The sequence below is a fragment of the Puntigrus tetrazona genome, chromosome 3 (assembly GCF_018831695.1).
Source record: "Puntigrus tetrazona isolate hp1 chromosome 3, ASM1883169v1, whole genome shotgun sequence".
NCBI lineage: Eukaryota > Metazoa > Chordata > Actinopteri > Cypriniformes > Cyprinidae > Puntigrus > Puntigrus tetrazona.
Genome location: NC_056701.1, coordinates 29,829,807 through 29,854,486, shown reverse-complemented (window position 1 = coordinate 29,854,486; position 24,680 = coordinate 29,829,807). Strand labels below are relative to the sequence as shown.

General features: G+C 38.9%; 1 protein-coding gene and 1 pseudogene across 1 annotated transcript; both read left to right on the top strand.

Annotated features, from left to right (window-relative positions):
* The window catches only part of LOC122341407, a 7,193-nt pseudogene extending 466 nt beyond the window's left edge, over positions 1-6,727 (top strand).
* Positions 6,728-7,678: 951 nt separating this feature from the next.
* On the top strand, positions 7,679-24,680 carry LOC122341406 (zinc finger protein 345-like). The gene is made up of 7 exons (XM_043234735.1): positions 7,679-7,732; positions 8,524-8,651; positions 9,947-10,835; positions 13,009-13,172; positions 15,638-15,729; positions 19,782-19,938; positions 22,982-24,680. Exons 2-7 carry the CDS (start codon positions 8,573-8,575, stop codon positions 24,202-24,204), a joined length of 2,604 nt encoding a protein of 867 aa, XP_043090670.1. The 5' UTR covers positions 7,679-7,732; positions 8,524-8,572; the 3' UTR covers positions 24,205-24,680.

Genomic DNA, 24,680 nt, shown 5'->3' with positions numbered 1-24,680 from the left:
TTTATTTTTATAACTTTATTTGCACTATGTATTTGTGTGAAGATAGCTCAACAGCGTGCTACTTTCAGTGCTGGTTCCACTGTGACGACAGGGTGATGACGCTTGACGCCTTGTTGACGGCCTTTTGTTGTGATCGCTTGCAAGAGGAAGAGATATAAAGCAAAAGCCAACGAAGTATAGCGCCACCACTTTGTATTAACAAAATCATTATTTTATTTTTTTATACGACTTTTTAGAGTCTGCATCAAAACATCAGTAAGGCTGTTGCCTTCTTAGAAGATCGAATTTCAAAGTTGACCGATCTCACGCAGCATTGACGCCCCACGCCATGGTACAATGAGAACAAACTCAATAAAACATCCTGATTCAACATTCTACCCAAGAAAAAGGTCAGTCAAGTCATTAAAATAAATCCAAGAGGAATAATTTTTTTGCATAATGTTGAGATGTGAAACATAAAACACAAATAGATATTATGGGTATACTGAGGGGTGGATTTCTCCCTTCTGAAAATCCCCACGCTGTAAAATTGCTGTAAAATGTTAGATTGACAGTAACCCATTACAACAGTAAAAATCCATTCTGGGTAACAATTGTTTGTTTCTAGAAAGTATCGTTTCATGCCTTGTGAAGTAACAGTGTTCAGAGTCAACTTTAGTATGGTTTTTAATACTCACTGATGTTTTCATAACACAGAGTCTTAATAAAGAGTAATTATCTGATTGTGGCACTTAATTCGTAGCATGAAATAATACTAGAAAATCTAACTAAATTATTAAACATAATGTAGATGTAACAGGCTGCTACTGTTAGACATACGTAACAGAATTAAGTGTGTTACACAGCTACTTAATTTGGCACAACCTTAATACACTTTATTTTAAGTAGTTTATATATGTGTACTCCATAATTTTGAATGTAATTAGAATCTCTACAATTATTTAAGTTGTGTACTAATGAGTTAACTCAAAGATGAAGCTAGATGAGGTGTACCAGAGAGATACACATGAAGTAATAATATAATAATAACCCAGGCATGATTTACTGCCACACCTGGACAAGTTAGACCAAAAGTGATCCTCAAAAGCTACACACATCATGTTGAGATTCAGAAACAAATGAGAGTAGCCATTATCCACAAATAGTGAAAACATGGAACGGCGGTAAATCTACCAGAAGTGAACAGCGGACCAAAATTAGCACAGCAACGATCATCCAAGAGGTCATAAAGACCCCACGATAAACATCTAAGAACTGCAGGCCTCACTTGCTCCCAGTGTTAAGGTCAGTGTTCATGACTCATCATAAGAAAGAGACTGGGCGAGTTCAAGAAGAAAACCACTGCTGAGCAAAAAGAATAAAAATGCTTGTCTCAGTTTTGCCCAAAAACACCTTGATGATCCTCAAGATTTAGAAAAATACTGTCCCATTGTATCTGGTGTGTAAGTAGCACAGCATTTTAAGAAAAGAACATCACACCAACAGTTAAATATGGTGGTGGTAGTGTAATCATCTGGGGTTGTTGTGCTGCTTCAGACCTGAAAGACTTGCTGTTATAAATGGAACCGTGAATAATCTGCTGTTCAATGTAAACTCGAAGGACAATATACGGCCTCCTGTTCGTGACCTCAAAAGTGCGACTTTTTCACACAGTGTCTCATTTTAGACACTGTATTTAAAAATAGAGTTGAAGGCATATTATTTGTAATGTGGCCAAACATTACAAAGGAATACCGTATGCTTGGGTTTACACTGGTAAGATTCGCCATGTGATAAACCAATGGGAAATGGTTCGGAGAGACTTGTTGAGCTTTACAGTCGGTCTGTTGGTGTTTGGTAACAGACGATCTGTACTGGATGTCCCTGAACGGAGCTATCACCGCAAGAGGCAACGGCTTACGCTAAAAGCAGCCTTATTACGCAAAAGAGTTTGACAGCAGCAAGGGCAGCACTGGCTTTCCAGACAACAGTCTCACTATGGGGGTTATGACTCCACCCAATCTTCAGGTATCGCTATTATATTGCGGATTTGATTTTGGTGACTCAAATACGTCTGCATTCACTCAACAGAGTGGCGATAAGCGAGAATTTCAATATAACCGCTAAAGGATCCGGAAAAGCCATTCTATCGGTGAGCATACATGAGCTTTATAGAGTCTACAGTAAGATTAAAGCGTAAAATCTGACCTGAGACGCGTGCTGCCATGTGCAGATTCTGTCGCTGTACTCACGCCAGACCTACTGAAAAGAAATCGGACTGTAAATTCTTTGACCTGACTCTTAAAATGGAGAAAGATGATGCTATTAAGAGTAAGTCCATGCTCTTTCTGTGGTACTTCATAGAGTACATTCAGAGCTTAAGGAAAACCTCCAAAACACTTTGTTGTGTGTTGGTTGTTTATTTGAATAGTTAACATGCTTGTCTTTTTGTTTGGCTTTCAGCAAACAAAGAAGACATTGACACTTACAAGCTCACTATGGAATTCATGTACGTAGAAAAAAAAAGGTTCATTGTTTTAATGTTAAGAAAACATTTAGAACTTAGTTCATTAGTTCAGGCTGTAATATCACTAAAAATGTATTGAACGTTTTAATGCAGAACATAAAGTTGTGTGCATTGAGTGTCTCTGCATTGTGTCCTCCATCTTCCCAGGTACAAAAACAACAAAACCGATGCCACCATGACTATTTTGGATATTGGAATGCCGACTGGATTTACCGCCGTGAAAATGATCTTAAATCGGTGCTGTGATGATAAACCGATGAACGATCTGTTAAGCGATTCCGCTTCTGGAAGCGAAACAAGTCCTATGCATACAGAGAAAAGAATATCACATAAACGATTTTAACGACGCTTCCTATTTTTTTACACTCAGCTGTCCACAGGAAAGGACAGATACGTTCAGAAAGTGGAAAATAACACTGTGCTCTCAGAGCGAGGATCCCTCATCCTCTACTTGGATAAGGTACGTCAGCTACTATGTATCCCAACGATGCCATGTATTACTGACAGATCGATCGTTAATATGCAGTAACCTATGTAATCTATGTCAGTGTTTTCATCTTTGTGACACAGCGAAATCCCTGGTATCAAATGAACCAATTATGGGTTCAGAGTACAGAGTGTTAAGATTTACTTAACAAAGTAATTAAGAGATTCGTTGAGTAACCCAACCAAAGTCAACAATGATCACTGTAAAGGTGACTTTATGATTGTGATTTTCTTCTTTCTTCGGCAATTCTGTGTGTTAACATCAGGTTTCATAGTTAGTCATCAATCACTGAATCTCTTAATTACTTTGTTCATTTTAACACTGCTTCTGTGTTCATTTTAATACTCCCATAGACGCCAAGCAGTGGCGGTGGTTGACACCAGGGCTTTTGCTATGCACATTACTTAGTTCTAACCTATGGCTATAATACAAGAAAGAAACTGAATGTTATCATAATGTACATTTTTGTATGTTTCTTGAACATTTTAATTCTCAAAAGGTTTCTCATAAAAAGGCAGAAAAAATTGCCTTCAGAATGCACAAGCTGTTTAATGTCGGTCTCCTACAACCTGCCACAGTCACAGTATATGAATATTACTCACCAGGTGAGCTGTACACACACAGGTTTCCATGTTTCATGGGGACGTTCTATAGACAATGATTTTTATATTGTACAAACTGTATTTACTACCCACCCAATTAACATTTTCGGAACTTGATTCACTAAACATTACATTTCGAAACATTACAAGCACTATTATCACTTAATTCAACATGTTAGAATTAATCAAACAAAATGCTTACAATTATCCCTTCATTATGAGTAAAAGTAAACTTTTAAAAAATTACACTGGATTTGGATACAACATTCAAATTTCAAAATAGATGTCAAGACAATAAACAATGTCTTCAGTAGTCTTATTAATAATGTCCTTTATCAACAGTAATTACCACCCTGATTGGATTTCTTTTTTCTTATTTAACCATAATCATAATATTGTAAATGTGCCATCTTGATTGCTTTTTCAACCGCTCATAAATCGAAACTAGGACGAATGAAATTCAATATGAAAGCCTGCGTTACTGAAACCATGACGTCTTTCTCGACGTAGACATGTCAGGGCATGTTTTCATGAGGTGTTTCAGGCCAGTCTGGATCAGCCTTGCCATTTAGATGCAATGAATCCTTTTTTGTGTGAGACTTTGAGCTTTGTAACTCTGCAGCTACATAACACACTAGAAAACGAATAATCAAAATAGCGTTGTCCATATTTCAAAATTAGTTGTGGTTGTGTGGGATTGCCTGGATGAGTGATATTTTTAATCATTTGACCCCCCCCTTAATTAAACCCGTGTTTGTTCCAGATGCACGCTGTACAAAGTTCTACCACCCCGAAAGGAAAGATGCCGCGATACACAGATTGTGTAAGGAAGACCTGTGCCAGTGTGCAGAAGGTACCAAAGCCACAGATAACACCACTGCAATGAAATCATGTAAATGGGAAATATCCTGTAGCGTTGCATTTCGTTCCAAGCTGTGCACTTGTAATGTTAGTTAAAGTGTTTGTAAAAACAGACCAGCCTTTAATTTGCTTAACAGACTGTTGAGGTTGGACCAAAATGGTTACATCTAGATGCCATAATCATCTTCTTTGTTTTTGGGATTGACAGTGTCTGCTGTATACTATTTACTTCTTACTACTACTTTGTGAAAGCTAGATTATGTCTGAATAGTGAGTCAAACTAAAAGTCCTGTTTGTTCCAGCCGTGAACTCAGTGCCTGATTTCACCAGAGGAGAAAGCAAATCCTCAAAGAGTTCAATTTAATAGAAATACTTAAGTGATTAATTAAATGATCATTAGTAATGAAGACCTGCTTGAGAAGGATCAGGGCCATATTTATTAAGCTTCTAAGAGTTACTCTCAAAAACACTGCTAACAATGGACTTAAGTGTAAATTCTTGGCTCAAAACTGCGCTTAAAAAGTTAGTTTATCAAGCATCACAGTCATGCTTTAAGTGAAGTGTAGAATTAAATCAGTCTTAGAGCTGATTCATGACATCTTGCTGTCCAACGGATTGTTTTTTAAAGAGCATATAATACTTGCAGTAAACTGAAGTCAGTTTTGATGTTCCTTTGTAATGTATATGTTCTTTGCTCGTTTTGAACAACCGAGAAATGTAACCATTTGATTAACTGCTCTTACGTATCTTTGTGCACGTACATCTCGGTTTCCTCAAGCGCAACCACAAGCCCTCTCAGTCGTCTTAAATAACTGGGAGAGTGATTCTTAGCTTTAGGAAATCTGATGACTTGCTTTTACAATTAAGTTTGAAAGTAGGAGTACATTTTGTGAATTCTCAGCACTTACAGCTTGATAAATACAGATCCAGCGCCCGTATGTTTAAAACCTCTCAGAAATGCTCTTAAGAATAGTCTTACTTGATCTCAGTTCAGCCTTCGACACGGTTGACCACATGCTTTTACTTAATCGACTGGAAACGGTTGGTGTTCCTGGGATTGTCCTAAATTGGTTCAGGTCGTATTTTATGGGTCACAGCCAGTTTGTTTTTACGGATCTGAGGTAGATCCTGTTGGTTCTTGGTCCCTTGCTTTTTAGTATTTCTTTTTCCTCTTTGTCAGCTGCTATCCCCCAACCTAAGCTAGCACTTTTACGCTGATGATGCTCAGATTTATATACGTTCTCAACATGATGAATTTTTGGATGTTTCTCTGACCTCTGAACTTTCCGCCTCTGAAGAACATTATCTTCTATTTAAACAGAAGGTTGCAGTTCCCAGAGGAAACATGTCAAAGACAAGGATCGTTTGGATAAAGCCTGTGAACATGGCATGGATTATGGTAAATGTATTTAGTTCTGTGGGTTAATTCACAAATCCTCTTGACAGTTAAAAATACAAATCACAGAAAATCTTGCTATAAATAATATTTCAACTGAGCCTTACTTCTCTAACTACAAATAACAATACAACGCAACTGTTTGACAGTTTATAAAGTTAAAGTGGAGGAGATGGATCTGAAACCCACAATTCACATCTATGACATGAAGGTGGAGCAGGTCTTGAAAGAAGGTATGGTTCATTTTCCTTTCCATGTTTCTCCGCTGATCACGAAACATCTAAAAAGTATCTGATTCGCATTAAATGAATTATTTCCTAGTCGTTGTTCTGTCCTGCAGGCACCGATGTGGCTCCAGTAGGGAAAAACAGACTGTTTTTGGCTCGTCCCGGTTGCAAGGAATCTTTGGGTTTGGAGAAAGACAAGTCCTACCTCATCATGGGCCAATATATAGACATGCAAAACCTAGATACAAGGTAGGCGTCCACTGTGTTTGCAAATAACAGGATTTGCCTGCGCAGTATGCGTTTATAGGCTATTCAATTATATTTGTCGAAATATGGTGTATTTTGAAAAAAGTAAAAAAAATGACACGCTTTTGGTCGTTCTGGTCAAACCTCAGTGTTCTGGGCCACATGTAGAGATTATTGTTCACATGTACAGCAATTTTATGAGTTTCAGCTTCACTTTACTGTTGTTTTCAGTCCGCAGTACATTTTGGGAAACCATACCTGGATTGAAAACTGGCCACACGAGAAAAGCCAAACTCCACCCGGCATTTTTGAACTTGAGAAGTACCTTACAAAAACTGGATGCACTTTGTGATTACATAAGAGAAAACTAAACCTCACCTCTCGCAAATGTTCAGTAAATCTTAAAAATTTTGTTATCCAGCATAGGTTATAATAATTGTATAGTCTGAATGAAGCTTGAAAGTGTTAGTTTGGACTATTATTAATTGATTTGCATTCATTATATGCATTATAATGTGTAACATTTCAAATCTGTATCTCAGTCTAAAGTAGTAATCATAAGAGACTTTGAATGAGACTTTTAAAACTGAAGACATTTGTGTGAATTCAAAAGAATAAAGCAGAACTTTAAAGACCACCGGAGTTGAAAATCATTTCAAAATCATGCAAAGCATTTTCTTCTCAAAGAAGGTTTTTTTTTTTACTGTAATCAATCAAAGATACCACAATGCTAGCGGTTTAAAAAAAAAAAACATGCAAAGTTTACACCATTTCTCTTAAAAACAGTGCTACAGCCAGTTATTTGACTTTGACTTGAACTAGTACCCCAGAGTAGACATCCGGGTTGCCAGTTGTTGGAAAATACAACGTATTTCAGCCATGGCAGCCAGCAAACAAAATGTCTCAGAGATCTACCTGATCTTAGCACAAACTTAGCATTGAATAGATGAAGAACAAATCCACAATGAGGTGGTTTCAACACGCACAAGATATGACAAAGTAGGCTTAATCAAACTTAAAGGGAACGTAAACGATGCTAATTAACGAAACACACCTTAACAAAATGACTCTTACAGTAAGAGTCTACCACCTCCAAGGTAAACTTGTATATAAAATATTGCTATACATTGTCTTGATCAAATCTTGACTAACATTTGACGTCAAATCGACATCAAGTATGAATAAACATGAAAATAATTAATTGGGGAAATCATAAATGAACGAATAAATTCTTATTATAATTACACCAAGAAAAAAAAACGATTGAGACGATTTATATTATTCGCATAGATTTCCTATATTTATCTACGCACTTTGTAGACGCGAACGGGACTTTTATTTTGATCGGGTGGCGTGACGTCATAAGACCGCGCCGCGCTCCTGCGTCTGCGGCTCAGCTGGAGAAAGGTTTGTGGTCTTCGTCGTTTGAAGGGTTAGCGTTCACACGGACGCGTTTAGCGCGTTTTGTGAGGTTTACGAGCGACTGTAAACGCTGTGGTACTGAACTATTCTATAGTGATGGGCAAATGAAGCTTTGCGGAGCACGGAGCCATCGTGAAAAGGGTCATTGCTCGAGGTTTTTTCCACACGGTGCGCACTAGCGACATCGCGTGGTCAGAAGGGGAAAAAACCGTGTTTGAGTCCCAGACCACCCAGCCCTTTTTAAACGATTTCAGATAATAAGTCGGTTTGTGCTATAAGAACAAATGCAAGGAAGATAATACGTCTATATAAATACATTTTTAACATGTCAGACATTGTTTTACACTATATATATATATATATATATATATATATATATATATATATATATATATATATATATATCTCAAAAAGTACCTAATATTAGCTGTTTAAGTGGACCTCATGCCATATTGACATAAATACAAAATAACTAACATTCAACATTTGTTCAGCTAAAGAATCCTCTTTTCAAGGAAGTTGGTGACACTTGAAACTGCGCAAGTGTTTTTAACGTGATTTGAATCACAATACTAAGCAGTCACATGGTTGTGTGCGAAAATCAAGCTTCGGATGTCACAGGTCACACGGTTTTGGCAGAACAAATCAAGCCAGGGTATAGTGCTTTTAATGTGAAATGTGAAAAAAACACTTGAATCGAGTTGATTAAGTGTACTATACTAGATGTCTTTGTTGTTTTTGTTTTAGTTTCTGTTAATTATTCTCATCTTATACAGGACAAAGTGTTCAAACACGGAAAAACCTGACTGACGCGCGGTTGTAAAGATGGAGCGTATTAAAAAAAAGAGTGAAGAAGTGAAGAGTAAAGAAACATTCAGACATGAAGATGCTGAGGAACAAACAGGTCTGTTTTCCTTCTCAAAGCGTCTTCTTAATTCATTTTCCTTAGGCGTGAGTTTTTATACACCGTCTGCCCTCCTGCAGCTAATAATATCGACAATGCTTGCATGCTTTTCAAAACATTTATCTCCTTCGTCCTCATCCCCTGGCGACTTTGCCACGTTCTTCATCTTATTCAAGCCATTTTTTCTACAGTTGTACCTGCTCTCACTCACATCATTAATCAGATCCCAGATCCTCTACTCTAGAGGTTCCAGATGCTCCTGTCAGCTCTTTTGGCAAATGACATCTCAGGAACCGCGCTCTAGTGGTTTGAGTCTCTGATAGGTCAGATATGTAGGAGAGGTGAGGTGTCAGAGTCATCCAGCTACTGGGGTTCCTCAGGGCTCGCTTCTCGGACCGTTTCTCTTCTCTGTCTACATGGCTACGCTAGGTTCTGTCATTCAGAAACATGGCTTTTCACTCACATCATTAACTCGTCCCTTCACACCGGTGTTTTTCCCTAGCATTTAGACAGGTTCGTTTAACCCCACCACTTAAGACCGACCAGTTTCCCTTCTTCCTTTCATTACAAAAACACTTGAACGAGCTGTGTTCAACCAAGTCTCTGCGTTTCACACAGAACAACCTCCTTAACAACCAACAATCTGGCTTCAGAACATTTAACCGAGGCAGCCTTGCACTTTTTGTCCTACAATTGGCAAGAGTGGATTCCTAATCTTCAAACTAATCTTGCTGTGATGGGGTACTGCTTTTAACCACCAGATCACAGATCCTCAACTCTAGGAATCCCAGACCCTTCTCTCAACTCTTTCTCCAGTGGTTTGAGTCTCACATCTCTGATAGGTCAGATATCTTGGAGAGGTGAGGTCATCCATACTGGGGTTCCTCAGCTACTTTCTCTTCTCCGGGGTTCTGTCATTCAGACACATGGCTTTTCTGAGCTACTTGTCTCACAGACACTTCTTGCCAGATGAAGGTCCATCACTTTCGACTCAACCTAGCCAAGGCTAAATGACCTAAATTCATTACTAGATAAATAAAGTTGTCTACATTACTGTTTTGGTATATGGTGTATCAGGCAGGAAATCATTCATTAACCTCACTCATGGCTTATCATCGGAAAGAAGTAGCGGCAATTTACCTGGTTATTCACTTCAACTTTAACTTAGATAATTGTGGGCGAGATTATCATTTTGGTTCACACGGATGAGAAAAACATCCTTTTAAACTTTAGTATGCTTTGATGTCTGTTGTTCTGTGTCATGAAACTCTGGTTAACTTATATTTTTACCTTAGACCCGATGGCACTGAAAGAGAAGAGTGAAGAACTCAATGAAGCGGATGAGAAAGATCGTGATTTCATGAATGGGGAAAAATCCTTTAACTGTTCACAGACAGAAAAGACTTCAAGAAAAATGGCTCAAACGACGGGAGGAAGTTATATCGCCTGCCAACCGTTTGAAAAGGGTTTCAGTCAAACAGAAAGCATTAACAGGTCTGTGAGTATCCACACAGGAGAGAAACTATACGCGTGTCAACAGTGTGGAAGGAGTTTCACTCAACATCGACACCTTGAAGTCCACATGAGAGTTCACACCGGAGAGAAGCCCTTTGCCTGCCAGCAGTGTGGAAAGCATTTCAGTCATAGAGTAAGTCTTAAAAGACACATGAGGATTCACACCGGAGAGAAGCCGTACACCTGTCAGCAGTGTGGGAGGAGTTTCACTCAGTCTGGACAGCTCGGGCTTCACATGAGCGTTCACACCGGAGAGAAGCCCTACAAGTGCCCGCAGTGCGGAAGGAGTTTCAACCGAAAAGGAAACCTTCACTGCCACATGAAAATTCACACCGGAGAGCAGCCGTACACATACGATCAGTGTGAGAAGAGTTTTGATCAACAGGACGTCCTCGACGTCCACATGAGAACTCGTCGAGAGAAGCCCTACATCTGTCCTCAGTGTGGAAAGTGGTTTAATCATAAAGGACGCTTTGAGGACCACATAAGAACTCACACCGGAGAGAAGCCTTTCACCTGCCAGCAGTGTGGGAAATGCTTCAGCCAAAAAGGAAACCTCGACAGGCACATGAGAGTTCACACCGGAGAGAAGCCCTGTATATGTGGTCACTGCGGAAAGAGATTCAGATATAGAGCAGGACTTAAGTACCACATGAGGTTTCACATTTGAGAGCTTGGGTTACGCCTTTTCAGGCCCTGAAAACCATCCTAGCTGATTTTATGCTGCCAATGTAACATGGGTCATGTAATAACACCAGAGAGAAGCCTTTGCTCTGTGGAAAGACTTGCAGAAACCAGACAATCTTGAGCTTAACAGAAGCACCCCTGATATAATTCAATGCAGCCAAGCGGTGCATTTGGGCGTGTTGTCCCGCACTGGTCTCAAACTTGATTCCTGGAGGGTCACAGCTCTGGATAGTAGCTCCAACCCTAATCAAACACACCTGATCCAGTTAATCAAGCTCTTCGGGATTACTAGACATCTCTGAGCAGGTGTGATTCAGAACTGGCCCTCCAGGAGTTTGGGAGTTCAGATCACATTTGAGAGCTTGGGTTACCCCTTCCACTCGGTAGCAATCTCCATTTTCAGGCCCTGAAAACCATCCTAACTGATTTTATGTTGTCAGTGTAACATGGGTCATGTAATAACAACAAAGAGAAGCCTTTCGTCTGTGGAAAGACTTGCAGAAACCAGACAATCTTGAGCTTCACAGACTCTGTATCGCTTCTGTCCCCATTTCTTCATGCAATGTTCTGTTTACTACTTTATTATATTTGATTCTGTGAGTGAAAATATTTAATCGCAGGTAAAAACCAAGACATTACAGGAATGCTGTTCACACACACACACACACACACACACACACACATATATAGATATATATTAGGGATGCATCTGTTTATCATAACCATAATGTGAAAATTACAATCATGCAATATTGACTGATGGATCAGCAGCGATCAGGGTTCTATTCTATTTGAATAATTATGAGTTAAACATTGTGAGCACTTTTGTTGAGTAACGAAGCACTTATCACATTAAATGCAAATAAACCTGGTTGAATATGTACAGGGTTGTGTTGTTATTCTATTCAAAATAAGTCTTTAATTTCTGCATTCCTGTACACCCCTCAATCACGCTATTACCGGTGTGTGGAGGTTTTTTAGAGGTTTTTAAGTCAACCTTTTGAGCTTGGCTCGTCTCTTGCACGTAGACTACGATTAAAATAAACTGCACTGGAAGCTTTCGTAAAACGACAATTGAAACACGCAAAACTGCATATGGCACCATGACAGAGGTGTTATGTTTATGTGTGAATTTCATTGAGGTTTAAGCTAAAGGAAAATAGATAAACAGACGTGAGGGTGATTACTAGCGTAGATTTATTGAATCTTCTGAAATTTATTGAATCTAGAGATTCGTGTAGTTACACACAATGGAGAATATAAGCTGCATTGTATCACTTTTTTCCATCAAGTTGTTTAAAATGAATCACAGGCACACTGGATAAAACATATACATATATTCTTTACATATTGTATCGCTTGTTAGGATAATTAAATGTTAACGTTGAGATACAAATGTAAATGGATCTAATTAAACATCGTTTTTAAACTTTAACTGGTATAATTTGGGTTCACATTAAATAAACTGAAATGCGATTCTAGAATAAAAGCTTTAAAAAGTAACATATTCACAGTTTGTTGTGTTTTATCACAGCAATTGGTTTATTCAATGTTTTAATAGTTAAAACGACCACAAATTCAGGAGTTCGTACACTTTAATGTTTTAATAATATTGCATTGTGATATTTTATATTTGTTGAGGAATTGTTTCGTAATTCGATTGCTATTAAAGACCATTAAAATACCACATTTTAAAAATGGGGTTGTTAGCTTCATTTCTGAAAGAGGATCTTCAAATCCTCTTTGAAAGCAAGCATAATTACAAGCAAAGCAAATAAATCTTATTTAAATAAATCTTAAATAAAATTATTAATAATAAAATATCAATATATTTTTTTTTCAAATACCTTTAACATGCTATTTTTGCATGTCTTTAAATATTTCAACACTTCAGCCAAGAAAGGTTTGGTCTTCATTTAAAGCGTTAGAATTCACGATTTTATCTGATAATGAAAAAAGCACTGTGTCAGATTTTTAATTTAATTATTAATTCTGTCTATTAAAAACCTATCAGTTCACAGAATGACTCGCTGTTTTGAATCGCCACACTTAAAAAACGTGTGAACGTTAAAGCCTGCGTCTACTCGTCCCCTCGCTAGTGTGCTGACTACGGAGCAAGCCGGTCGAGTTTTTCTCTCTTTCTTGTTTTGATCAGGAGAAGGTGTCCAAAAGGCGGGAAAACTCCTGGCGGTTTTACAGAGATGGCGTTCATCAAGGAGGAGAGCAAAGAAACGGTGAAAGGTGAAGAAGATGCTGAGGAGCAGATGAAGACGGTGTCCATCAAGGAGGAGAGCGAAGAAACATTCAAACGTGAAGAAAGTGAGACGGGTTGGTTTTCTTTCTCCAAGCTGAACTGTAACTCTGCCTTTTCCTTTGGCTGGTGTTTTTGTACGCCGCTTTCTTTTAAAAACTATTTCAGCTAGGTTTTTAGATTTAAAAACGTTTAAAGTCTGGTTTTCATGTTTAAATGTTAGTTGTTTTGATTGGTTGAAAGTCACTTCTCAGGTAAAAAACAAAACGAGTACACTTCCGTAATGTAATTAAAGTGCTCTATTTTCTAGTTTTGTACTTAATACACTAAAAACAATTCTTAATACACAAGAATACAGTTGCTAATAAAAACACGTTATGCTTATAAACCTTTCCTTTGTCTCCCACCGGGTCACGAGGAATCAAATAATCCATAACCAGTGGGAGAACGTTCCTTAAACATGCCTCGTTTCCATTAATTCAACTGTTTCTTTCACGATATTATCCAATAGCATGAACATAATTAGCATAAGCATAAATGTGTTCGTCAAATAGACTCGAGCAGAAGAAGAATCTAATTAATTAGATATCCTGAGACTATCAGTTTTTTCTAAGTTGGTTGAGGCGATAAGATGTGTGGAGTAAAAACTGGTCCTAATCTAGTTGGAGGAAAGAGAATGCCTCGGTGAGGTCCATCAGAAGACTGCTGTTCAGAGCAAATCGTTCTCTGCGTGCATTTTGACGCTCCAACAGGAAGTAGATGCCTGAAAGACCGAAGAACCTGTACATCCTTCAAGAACCTTTGTAGCCATTATAAAATAAATAAACTGGTTTACAGTTTTTCTCAATTGCTTAAACACATTTCTTGAAACTATGCCTCGTATTCTCAAAACAGTAAACACAAATCCATAACGTCTCACCCAATTTCCCAAACATCCTATTTTCAGGTCAAAATGAAGCTCTACACTCAAAACCATTCACTCTTGCTGAAAAATCAAAATTTGCCTTCAGACATCACACACAAGGCCTCAAAAACACTCACACTACAACATAGTCTTACACACTGGTGCAATAAATTAAAAACAATATTTCCAAAACTGGCAAGTTATGTTGCTTGTGGTTCTTCCTCAAAAAACATTTTCACATGATGAACAAAAAAGACGCAACCAATGTACACTGGCAAATTTTTATTCATGTACTATACAGTACAACACATACACAAAAATTATTCCACCTCAGCATCCTGTCTTTGGTCTGGGTCAGGCCAGAGAATCTCATCTACGTCACAGGCTATATTGGCCCCAGCCAGGCAGCGGGGAGTAAAATCCTCTTGCATGCCTGATCCACCCCTGGCATGCATCTACTGTTATGTCTAGGCAGGCTTCTTCCATGGCCTGGAGGAGGTGAACACGGACATAAGGCTCTCTGTCATACACTTTCCACCGCCATGCCGAAAAAAAAACTCCTCTATCGGGTTTAGAAAGGGAGAGTATGCAGGCAGAAAGATGTTAGAAAACCTGGGTTATTGGTAAACCAGTCACAAACCAGAACAGCATGATGGAAGCTGACATTATCCCAAACAACAACGTAGTGAGGCTGCTCTGGCTGTGCTGGTTCCCTGTAGTCCAGCTGGAACATATGCTCTCTTAGACCATCAAGGAAAGCAAGGAGGAGCATAGTATTATAGGGTCCTAGAATGGCATGGCGGTGGAGTACCCCTCATTGGCTGATGGCTGCGCACATAGTGACATTCCCTCCACGCTGACCAGGGACATTTACAATAGCCCGATGACCAATTCTGTTCCTCCCTCTTCTCCTCCTTTTGGTCAGGTTAAAACCTGCCTCATCCACAAAGATCATTTCATGGGGAACAGGCCGTCCTTCAATCTCAAACATTCTCTGCAAAACACAAAACACAGTAGAGTAAATCACTACCCTGAACCACAGTTCAAGAGGGCACAAATGGCAGCATAAACTGCTATGCTGTGATGGAACACAATACTTCATACAAAATCAAAACTCATACCTGAACATATTCCACTCGTTGGTTTTTCACTCTGTCAGAGTTTCGTTCGAAAGGGACGCAGTACACCTGTTTCATCCGGAATTGGTTCTTTCGGAGGATGCGATCAATTGTGGAGAGGCTGATGGCATTTATCCCTCGAAAATGATGATCATCCTCAATCACTCTCCTTTGAATCTCTCGCAGGCGGATTACATTATTGGCAATTACCATGTTCACAAGCTCCCTCTCTTGCTCCTCTGACAAAAGCCTTAGCCTGCCTCCACCAGGTGGTCGTCTCTGTGTCCTGCAAAAATAGAAGCACTTATTACTGTAACTGTCCCACATCCTTTTTACAGGAAAAAAATGGAAACATACAGAAACTCTGTATGCAAGGCAATTTGATGCATTTCTTTATTACAGTAGCATAGTACAACAGTGTATGTGTTGTCACAGCATGAGTTCAGCACTCAAAAGTTACTGTACAGAGCAGTCTTACTGCAACAACATCTACCTGTTTTCCTCCCTGAAGGTTCTGATGATGGAGGCAACAGTGAAGCGACTCAAATTTGGCTGTACTCGTTGCCCAGCCTCCCTCATAGTCATACCATGGACAAGAACATGGTCAACTATAGTGGCTCGAATTTCATCCGAGACTGCTTGTCTCCTTGCCCTTGCTCTTCCCCTTCCTTGTTGTTGTTGTCGTCCTCCTCCTCCTCCTCCTCCTCCTCCTCCTCCTCCTCCTCCTCCTCTCCTCTTCCTCCTCCTCCTCCTCCTCCACCACCTCTCCTCCTCCTCTCACCACGTCCTCCTCTACTTCTTCCTCCTCTCTCTACTCCACTCTACTGGTGTCCTCTGACTTCTCTCTCCCCTGACGTCTCTCTTTTGGATCCATTGTTTCAAACCTGAATAAGTTGACTTGGGCCCTTTTATCTATCCATCGAAGGTTCTGATTGGTGTGTGATAAATTTTGACTCCTAGTGTTTCCACTTGGTTAATTGTGTGCTAATTGAGCTCAAGCTGTGCTGTGTTAAGTTAACATTATTGAATGCTAGTGCTTTCTAAATGACCACATGGTGTAAGCACTGAGAAATGTAGGGATTTGTGTGTAGAGTTTTGCAGTAACAGCTCACCAAATATAACTCATGTGTCAAAGCAGGGAATAGTGTTTATAGTTTAGGGAAATGGGTGTGCTTTTTCAAAAATGGCGTTATAGTTTTGAAATTTTAGTTCAAAAGACTGGTTATAGTGTTTTAGCAATTGAGAAAAACTGTAATAAAGTGAAGCTGGTAGCACTGTGTTTGGATCCATTTGAATGAATCGCCCTCTGATTTCGAACAAAACCTCAACTCTGTCAAGTTCAAATCAACTTCTGTCTTAACTTTAATGTTATGTGGCGACGGTTAAAAGCAATACTTAATATTCGTTCAATCTTTTCGCCTAAGGCAAGGGCAAACTGTTGACAAGTTTAAAGGGGGTTGCCGAATTGGGCCCACGTGGCTGTAGCGGTGGAGATCGGAGAAATGAGTCCCTTTTTAAACGTAGAGAAATACATTGTACCACAAGGACAATACGGTCCTTGAGGTACAATGCTGGCAAAGATTTGCATGCATTTTAGAGTGATTTCATGATTTAAAAGCTTTTACAGTAAGAACTTTTGAATGATTTAACGATCTCTTAGTGCAATGCTTGTGCTTTTAAACCTCGCCGCTGCTTTGGAACCATTCATCAGAACCGTCTGGTATCTTGGATTAGGTCTGATCTGTCTAATAAAACTTTGGACGATCTGTGTCTCCATCAGCTCACCTTCCTTGTGGTGTCCCTCAGGGATCTATTCTTGGCACAATGTCTTTATGTGCTTATTATGGGGTGAGCTAACCCTTTGATGCATGAATAAACGTGGGAAGAATGTATGAATAAATGCATTTGGAAAAATATAATAATACTTCTAAAATTATACATGTAAAATGGTGTCATAAGAGCTGATTAAGACACATCCAGGGATTTATCTCTTTCTTTTCTTTTTTCAGGATAGTTCAGACACACAGACAAACTCGCGCTGAAGCGATCCACGCCACACACACTAATAAAGATGGCGTTGATTAAAGAGGAGAGTGAAGAAACGTTCAGAGTCAAACATGAAGACATTGAAGAACAAGCAAAGACAGGGAGAGAAGACATAAGCATCAAAGAAACATTCAGAGTCAAAAATGAGGAACAAACAGGTTGGTTTTCATTCTCAAAGCGAACTTTGCTGTACATTGGTCAGTTCATTTCCCTTTGGCAGGTGTTTTTTTGTAAAAATCTGTGTAATGATGAAGTATAGCTCTACAGCTCTCGTTAAACCCATGAAGGGAAGCCCATATTTCTCAAAATCCCATAGCTATCTGCCAAATTCAGAGCGCCATAACGTCTGTTATGATCAAGCTATGGACAAAATAAAAACTGTTTTGGAAATGGCTTGAACCCATATGATATATAAAATAGCTACGATTTCGCCATGTGTTGGGTTTTCTTAGATTGAGCACACATTTTATGAAACGATAAAGTACTTGACACTGAGAGAATAATAAACGTTTTACTACTATAGTAATGTAGTAATAATTTAGTACTTTCCCCTGTGTTACTGTTGGTTTCCTCTTTTCTCCTAAACCCACAACAACATGCAAATGAGTATGACGTCATAATATGCTAATCTACGTCTCTATCTTTAAACTTTTTCAAGCAACAAGCTTTTGAAGTCTTGATGTCAAAATCCAGTAAAGAAATGGAGCATAGTAAATTAAGTTTTTTTTTCCCAGTTGTACCGAAATTGCATCGAACCATGACCTCCGAACTCCGGTATGTCTCGAACTGTGACATCTGCGTGTAGTGTCAAACCTAAAAATATACCTATTGAGAGAGAGAGAGAGTCACTAGACCATTACATTAGGTGCAAGTAATATTAAAAATGTCACAAGAAATAGTGACAGTGCGAGGTCTATTCTTATCTATCCTAACGAATTGCTGTCTATCCAAAATATATGATATTTTATATAAACCTAACCACTGAGGAGCAGCACCAGTAAAACCTATAGCACATAGTTGAGAAAGAAGTAGAGTGTGGCAGACAGTACCAAAGGATGCCCTCAGATCAAGGAGAATGCATGGCTGTGGGCACCTGAATCAGAAACCAGAACGAGATCATTAACAGCAGTTGTTTTTGGGAAGATAACCAGATTGAAACATAAAGATTATGTTTTCCTAAGTAAGACTACCTTCTCTGGTGTTTTAGCAACAAAGGAGAGGTTTGATATTGGTCTGAAATTAGTCTGAAAATCCTTAAGGATTGGAGTTAAGGCAGCTACTTTTAGGTCTTGTGAAACATAACCAATGTCAACGGATCTGTTTATAATAGTTTAAGACAGCAATCACAGAAAGTAGTACAACCACACCAAACAAAATCACGTTAGCCAGGCCCAGTTAGATATGGTCCACAAAACCGTACAAGACACAACTCGCTAAACGAGTGGAAACTTATCTACCGGAGGCACTGAGCAATACGGGACCTACGGATATACAGATAGGCAAAGGGCTCGCTGAAAAAAAAAACCGGTAAAGTGTGGCCACACTTTCACACGTTAGCTAAGACCAGATAGGCTTGAACGTTTTTTATTGAGTTGCCTTCAAACGCTCCAAAGAGAAAACTTACTCACAGTTAGTGCAGATTGGTAGAGCAAAAAATTGGCGAGTCAAAATGTTTCATAGGGAAAAAAATAAATACTTTCGCTTACTGTTTATTATACGATGGTGTAAATGGTCAGCAAATGGTCAAAACCTGTTATATCCTAAAACTGCATTCAGTTTGGGCTTTTAAAACCCGAATACAGTGCTCCATGTTCAGATTAATTATATCTGGTGTCAGAACTTGTCCCTTGCTGACAAAGAAGGGTATAAAAAAAATACATGTTCACATAAGACAATTAAGTAAATGTATAAATAAACACAGGAAGTAATTGTGGAAATGGATGTCCCCATAAATACGTGAATGAATGAACGAGTGTGCATTTTCTTTATGTAAATATTCATACACTTTGGGGATTTTTATTTTGATCTGGTGGCGTGACGTCATAAGGCTGCGTCGCGCGCCCGAGTTTCAGCTGAACAAAGGTTTGTGGTCATCATTTAAAGTGTTTGAATTCATACAAACGCGTTCAAACCTATTCTATATGGTTTACAAGCGAGGCACGCTTTATAATTTTTGGGTGTGATATTTTCTGTAATAATATTGTGCGTGAGTAAAGCGCATCCACGCTGCGTGTGATTTAGTTCTGTTTAGTGATTCAGATCATCGTAAACACCGATTCGGAACTCCGAGTCAATTGAATCAATCGCTTCACAAAATGACTCGCTGTTTTGAATCATCGATCGCTGCTTAAAACAAGAACAAACACAAAATACTTAAAAAAAAGAAGTATTTCTTAAAGTACGATAGCGATTAAATGTAGTATACTGTTCATTAAACACCTAATGTTAAGCAAAAGTGTAAAATAAAGTTTTAAATGTTTTTCTAATCAGGTCATCCCCTGCCAGTGCACTAACTACTGAAATAGGGAGCTGATGTGAGATGTAACTTTTCTTTTCTTTCTGTTAATTATTCTCACCTTAAACAGGACAAAGAAAAACTCTATTAAAAGATGGCGTTTATTAAAGAGGAGAGGGAAGAAACACTCAGCGTTAAACATGAAGACACTGAAGAACAAACAAAGATGGAGTTTATTAAAGAGGAGAGTGAAGACGTGAGCATCGATGAAACGTTTAGAGACAAACATGAAGAAACTGAAGAACAAACAGGTTGGTTTTTGTTCTCAAAGCCGAACTGTCCAAGTTAACTCTTATTTGGCACAAGTTTTTGTTCACTCTTGCAGCTTTCTTTTTGTAAAGGATTTCAGCTGTTTTATTTGATATTTAGGACTTTTTTAAATTGGCGACAAACTAATTTACAGAGGTAAAAGTCAGTTATTTTATTTGTGGCCAACAGAAAAGTTCTGTCCAAAGAGGAGTGTTTAAGAAAAAAAAAACGTTGTTCCAAATGGTACCATTATATATCTAGGTATCTGTTTTTTATATCAAATGTAGGACCTTTTAAAGTGATAGTTTGCACAAAAAAAAAAAAAAATAGGGACGGATAGCTTTTAGAATTATATACAGATTAAGGGGTGCTAATATTATGAAAAAGATGCGCTCATTTTTCAGAAGCTTGAAGAAAAAAGGCTTACTAAAATAAACTTCACGTGACTTACATTTAAAATGTTTTTAAAAAAACTGTCTGTCACTCATCTCAGTCTGGTTCAGTAGATGTGTCTGTGATTGGCTGCACTGATCAGAAACAATCGATGCTCTCCAGAGCACAAATGTAAATATGCACAGAGATTGCCAGATATGTTATTGTTATAGTTTCACCCAAGAGAGCGCTTGTAGCTTTGTTTGTTTTTTGTTTTGTTAGTGTTTAGTGTCCCTAAACTGGGCATTAGGGCCCAGTTGGCCTCTCTCAATTTGGAGGAGCAGCCTTCCTCAGTGGAAGATGCATTGGTGGGATTGAGGAGATCCTTGAAGTCTTCCACCACCTGACAATATCCCCAATTGAAGTCAGCAGATTCCCTCAGTACAAGTGGGCATCCCTTACTTCCGGTGTCTACTACCGGGTTCATGGCTTACTGCCACGACAGGCAGTAGGCAGTAGACAGGAGACTTTACAGTCACAGCTCCAAACAGCCACGTCAACAATGGAGGCAGAGAATATAGTCCACTTGGACTCAATGTCAACAGCCCTCCCTCGGGATCCGGTCAAAGCTCTGCAGGAGGTGGGAGTTGAAGATCTACTTTACAGGGGTCAGGACACCCTTGTGCTTGAACATGGTGTTCGTTATGGACAAACCATGACTACCACAGAAGTCCAACAACAGAACACCACTCGGGTTCAGATCAAGTGGCTGTTCCTCCCAATCACGCCCCTCCAGGTGTCACTAGCATTACCAACGTGAGCGCTGAAGTCCCCCAGAAGAACGACAGAGCCTCCAGTTGGAGCACTTTCCAGCACCCCTCACAGAGACCCGCAAAAAGGCCAGGTACTCTGCAAATCAACGATCCCTAGAAATTATGTGTCCCCAACTCAACAAGCCAGAGGGGTCAGCAGCAAGGAACCAAAACCACATCCATACAGAATGGAGAAAAAAACTCCTGAGAAACCAGGCTTAGTTGGTACCAGTTCTCCTCTGGCCAGATGACCATCACTTCATTTCTAGTTCAATGATCTAGTTCAAATGCAGTTATGTCAGATTAGGTTTAAGGACGATAATGTGATAAGAGCCCACTCAAGTATTGAGGAGCTAAGCCATTTAAGTCTTAATACGTAATAAACAAGATTATACAATTTATCTGATCTTTAATAGTGAGCCAGTGCAGTGTTCACAGAACCAGGCTAATATGGTCATACTTCCTAGTTTTAGTAAGGACTCTAAAATTTGTTTATCAAGCATTTGTTCATCAAGCAGCTAAAGTTTATCAAGTGTGCAGAACAACCACAATAAAGCATTACAATATTCTAACCTCAAGGTCATGAGGTTCAACACTTGCAGGCTGGAAAGGAAGACGTGGGGAATTAACATTTCTGCATTTGATGTTGATAGCATAGATCGTAATTTGGATACATTTTTGAGATGGAAAAACAGTTTTACAGATGCTAGAAACATAGTTTTCAAAGGAAAGATTGCTGTCAAACAGCACACCTAGGTTCCTAACTGATGATGAAGAATTAACAGAGCAGCCATCAAGTGTTAGACTGTGTTCTAGATTATTATATGTGGGGTTTTTAGGTCCAATAATTAGCACCTGTTTTTTCAGAATGTGGTATTGAGTTACTTATCATCCAGTTTGGTTTTTTATATCAACTATGCCTTCTGTTAGTTGCTCAATTTTGTGTGTATCACCAGGCCGTGAAGAAATATACAGCTGAGTAGCATCAGCATAATAGTGAAAGCTAGAGCCATGTCTTCTGATTATATCTCCCAGAGGTAACGTGTAAAGTGTAAAAAGTAAGGTCCCTAGTATTGAGCCTTGAGATTCTCCATATTTCACTTATGAGCGATATAATGCCAACATAGTTTTCTATTCAATAGAATGTGGTGGTCGATAGCTTTGCATGCAGCGCTAAGATCTAATAGCACTAATAATGAGATACAACCACGGTCAGATGATAAAAGCATGCCATTTGTAAGAGTTGTGAGTATATTGACGATGGAAGTATCATAATGTTGATGTCATAAATCATATAAACACCAATTATAATTCTTATCATATCTGCCAGAATGTCCAACTTCACCATGGTAAACTTAAATTTGGATTATATTATTTCACTTGAACAAATTTGACAAAAACAGAGTGGAAATACATCTAATGTTTTCTGTTAGTTTAAGCACAAACCAAGAAAAGTAAATCCAAACTTTAATCTGGCAATAATTAAGATCATACAGTGCATGTCGGCAGTACCGTGTCAGTGGGGACGTAGCGAGGAGGTCTCTGCAACAAAGTAATTGGAGTTATTACACCAGGGCGTTTATAGACAGACCCTGTTTCCTGATAATGAGTTTTAGGTTTGGGCTTAGGTTAGGGGGATTACTTGAGAAACACCCAGCAGTTTGATAATAAGAGCTTAAATAATGAGACATCCAAAATATGAGTTTCTCAGATTGCATGCAACACCTTTTCAGTTTCTTAGTGGATAATGGATGTAGTTGTATGTTAGCTTTGACACTTTACATAATTTAATGTTCTGATGTCTTGTGTTTTTCTTATTAAAGTGGGGTTAACATTAATTTGTGTTTTTTTTTCTCCTTAGACCTGATGGCACTAAAAGAGGAGTGTGAAGTACTGAATGAAATAGACGAGAAAGACCATGATTTAATAACTGGAGAAACATTTAGCTGTTCAAAGACTCAAAAGACTTTAAGGAAAAGGACTCAAAAGACAGGAAGAAGTCAGCATTTCACCTGCCAACAGTGTGGAAAGAGTTTCAGTCAAACAGGGGGTTTTAAAAGACACATGAGAGTTCACACTGGAGAGAAGCCTTATATCTGCCAACACTGTGGACAGAGTTTCAGTTTAAAAGGAAACCTTAACAGACACATGAGAGTTCACTATGGAGAGAATGCTTACACCTGCTGTCGGTGTGGAACAAGTTTTGATCAACATGAAAACCTTGAAGCTCACATGAGAACTCATACAAAGAAACTATACACATGCCCTCATTGTGGAAAGAGTTTCCGTCGAAAACTACGCTTTGAAAGCCATATGAAAAAACACTCTGGAAAGCAGTCCTACACATGTCCTCAGTGTGGAAAGAAGTTTAGTCATAAAGGACGCTTAGAAGACCACATAAGAATCCACACAGGAGAGAAGCCTTTTTCTTGCCAACAGTGTGGAAGAAGTTTCAACCAAAAAGGAAATCTTGATAGACACATGAGTGTTCACACTGGAGAGAAGCCTTACACCTGCCAACAGTGTGGAAGAGGTTTCAACCGGAAAGAAAACCTTAACTCCCACATAACCGTTCACACTGGAAAAAATCTTTTCACCTGTCAACAGTGTGGAATAAGTTTTACTGAAAATGAAATCTTTACCAGACACGTGAGAATTCACACTGGAGAGCAGCTTCACACGTATGATCAGTGTGGAAAGAGTTTTGATCAACATGAAAGTCTCGAAGTCCACATGAGAACTCATAGAGAGAAACCCTACATGTGTTCTGAGTGTGGAAAGAGTTTCTGCCAAAAACAACAGTTTGAACACCACATGAGACTTCACTCTGGAGAGCAACCCTACACATGTCCTCAGTGCGGAAAGGGGTTTAATCATAAACGACACTTGGAAGATCACATAAGAACTCACACCGGAGAGAAGCCTTTCACTTGCCAACAGTGTGGAAGACATTTTAGCCAAAAAGGAAGCCTTAAAAGGCACATAGATCGTCACAATGGAGAGAAGCAATTTACATGTGGTCACTGCGGAAAGAGTTTCAAAAATAAAGCAGCATGTAATCACCACATGAGGTTTCACATATGAGAGAGAACTGTGTTGATAAATGAACAGTGTGACATGGGTCTTGTAATAACACCAGAGTGAAGCCTTTGCTCTGCCATCATTGTGGAAAGACTTGCAGAAACAAGACACTCTTGAGGTTCACAGAAGCACCATTGATATAATTCAAAACAGCCATGGGTTTATTTTCACCTGTGTTTAAAATGTGTTTTGATTGATAGGATCTCAAATTCAGACTGTTCCTGTATCCCTGTCTCTTTTGTCCACTTTCGACCACTTCTGTCCCAGTTTTGTCAAGGAAAGAGTAAATGCATGGGATCTTTCACATGTTGTGGTCAAGTGAATGAAACAAGTCTGTTAAATTTTTACATATAAATGTGAGTGAGTTGAAAGATTACAACTAAACTACAATATGTCACTGCCTTATTTATGTACTTGATAATTAAGTAAGGAATAATTGACTCAAAGTGGCTGTTACACCTTGTGTTTAATTTTTTTAA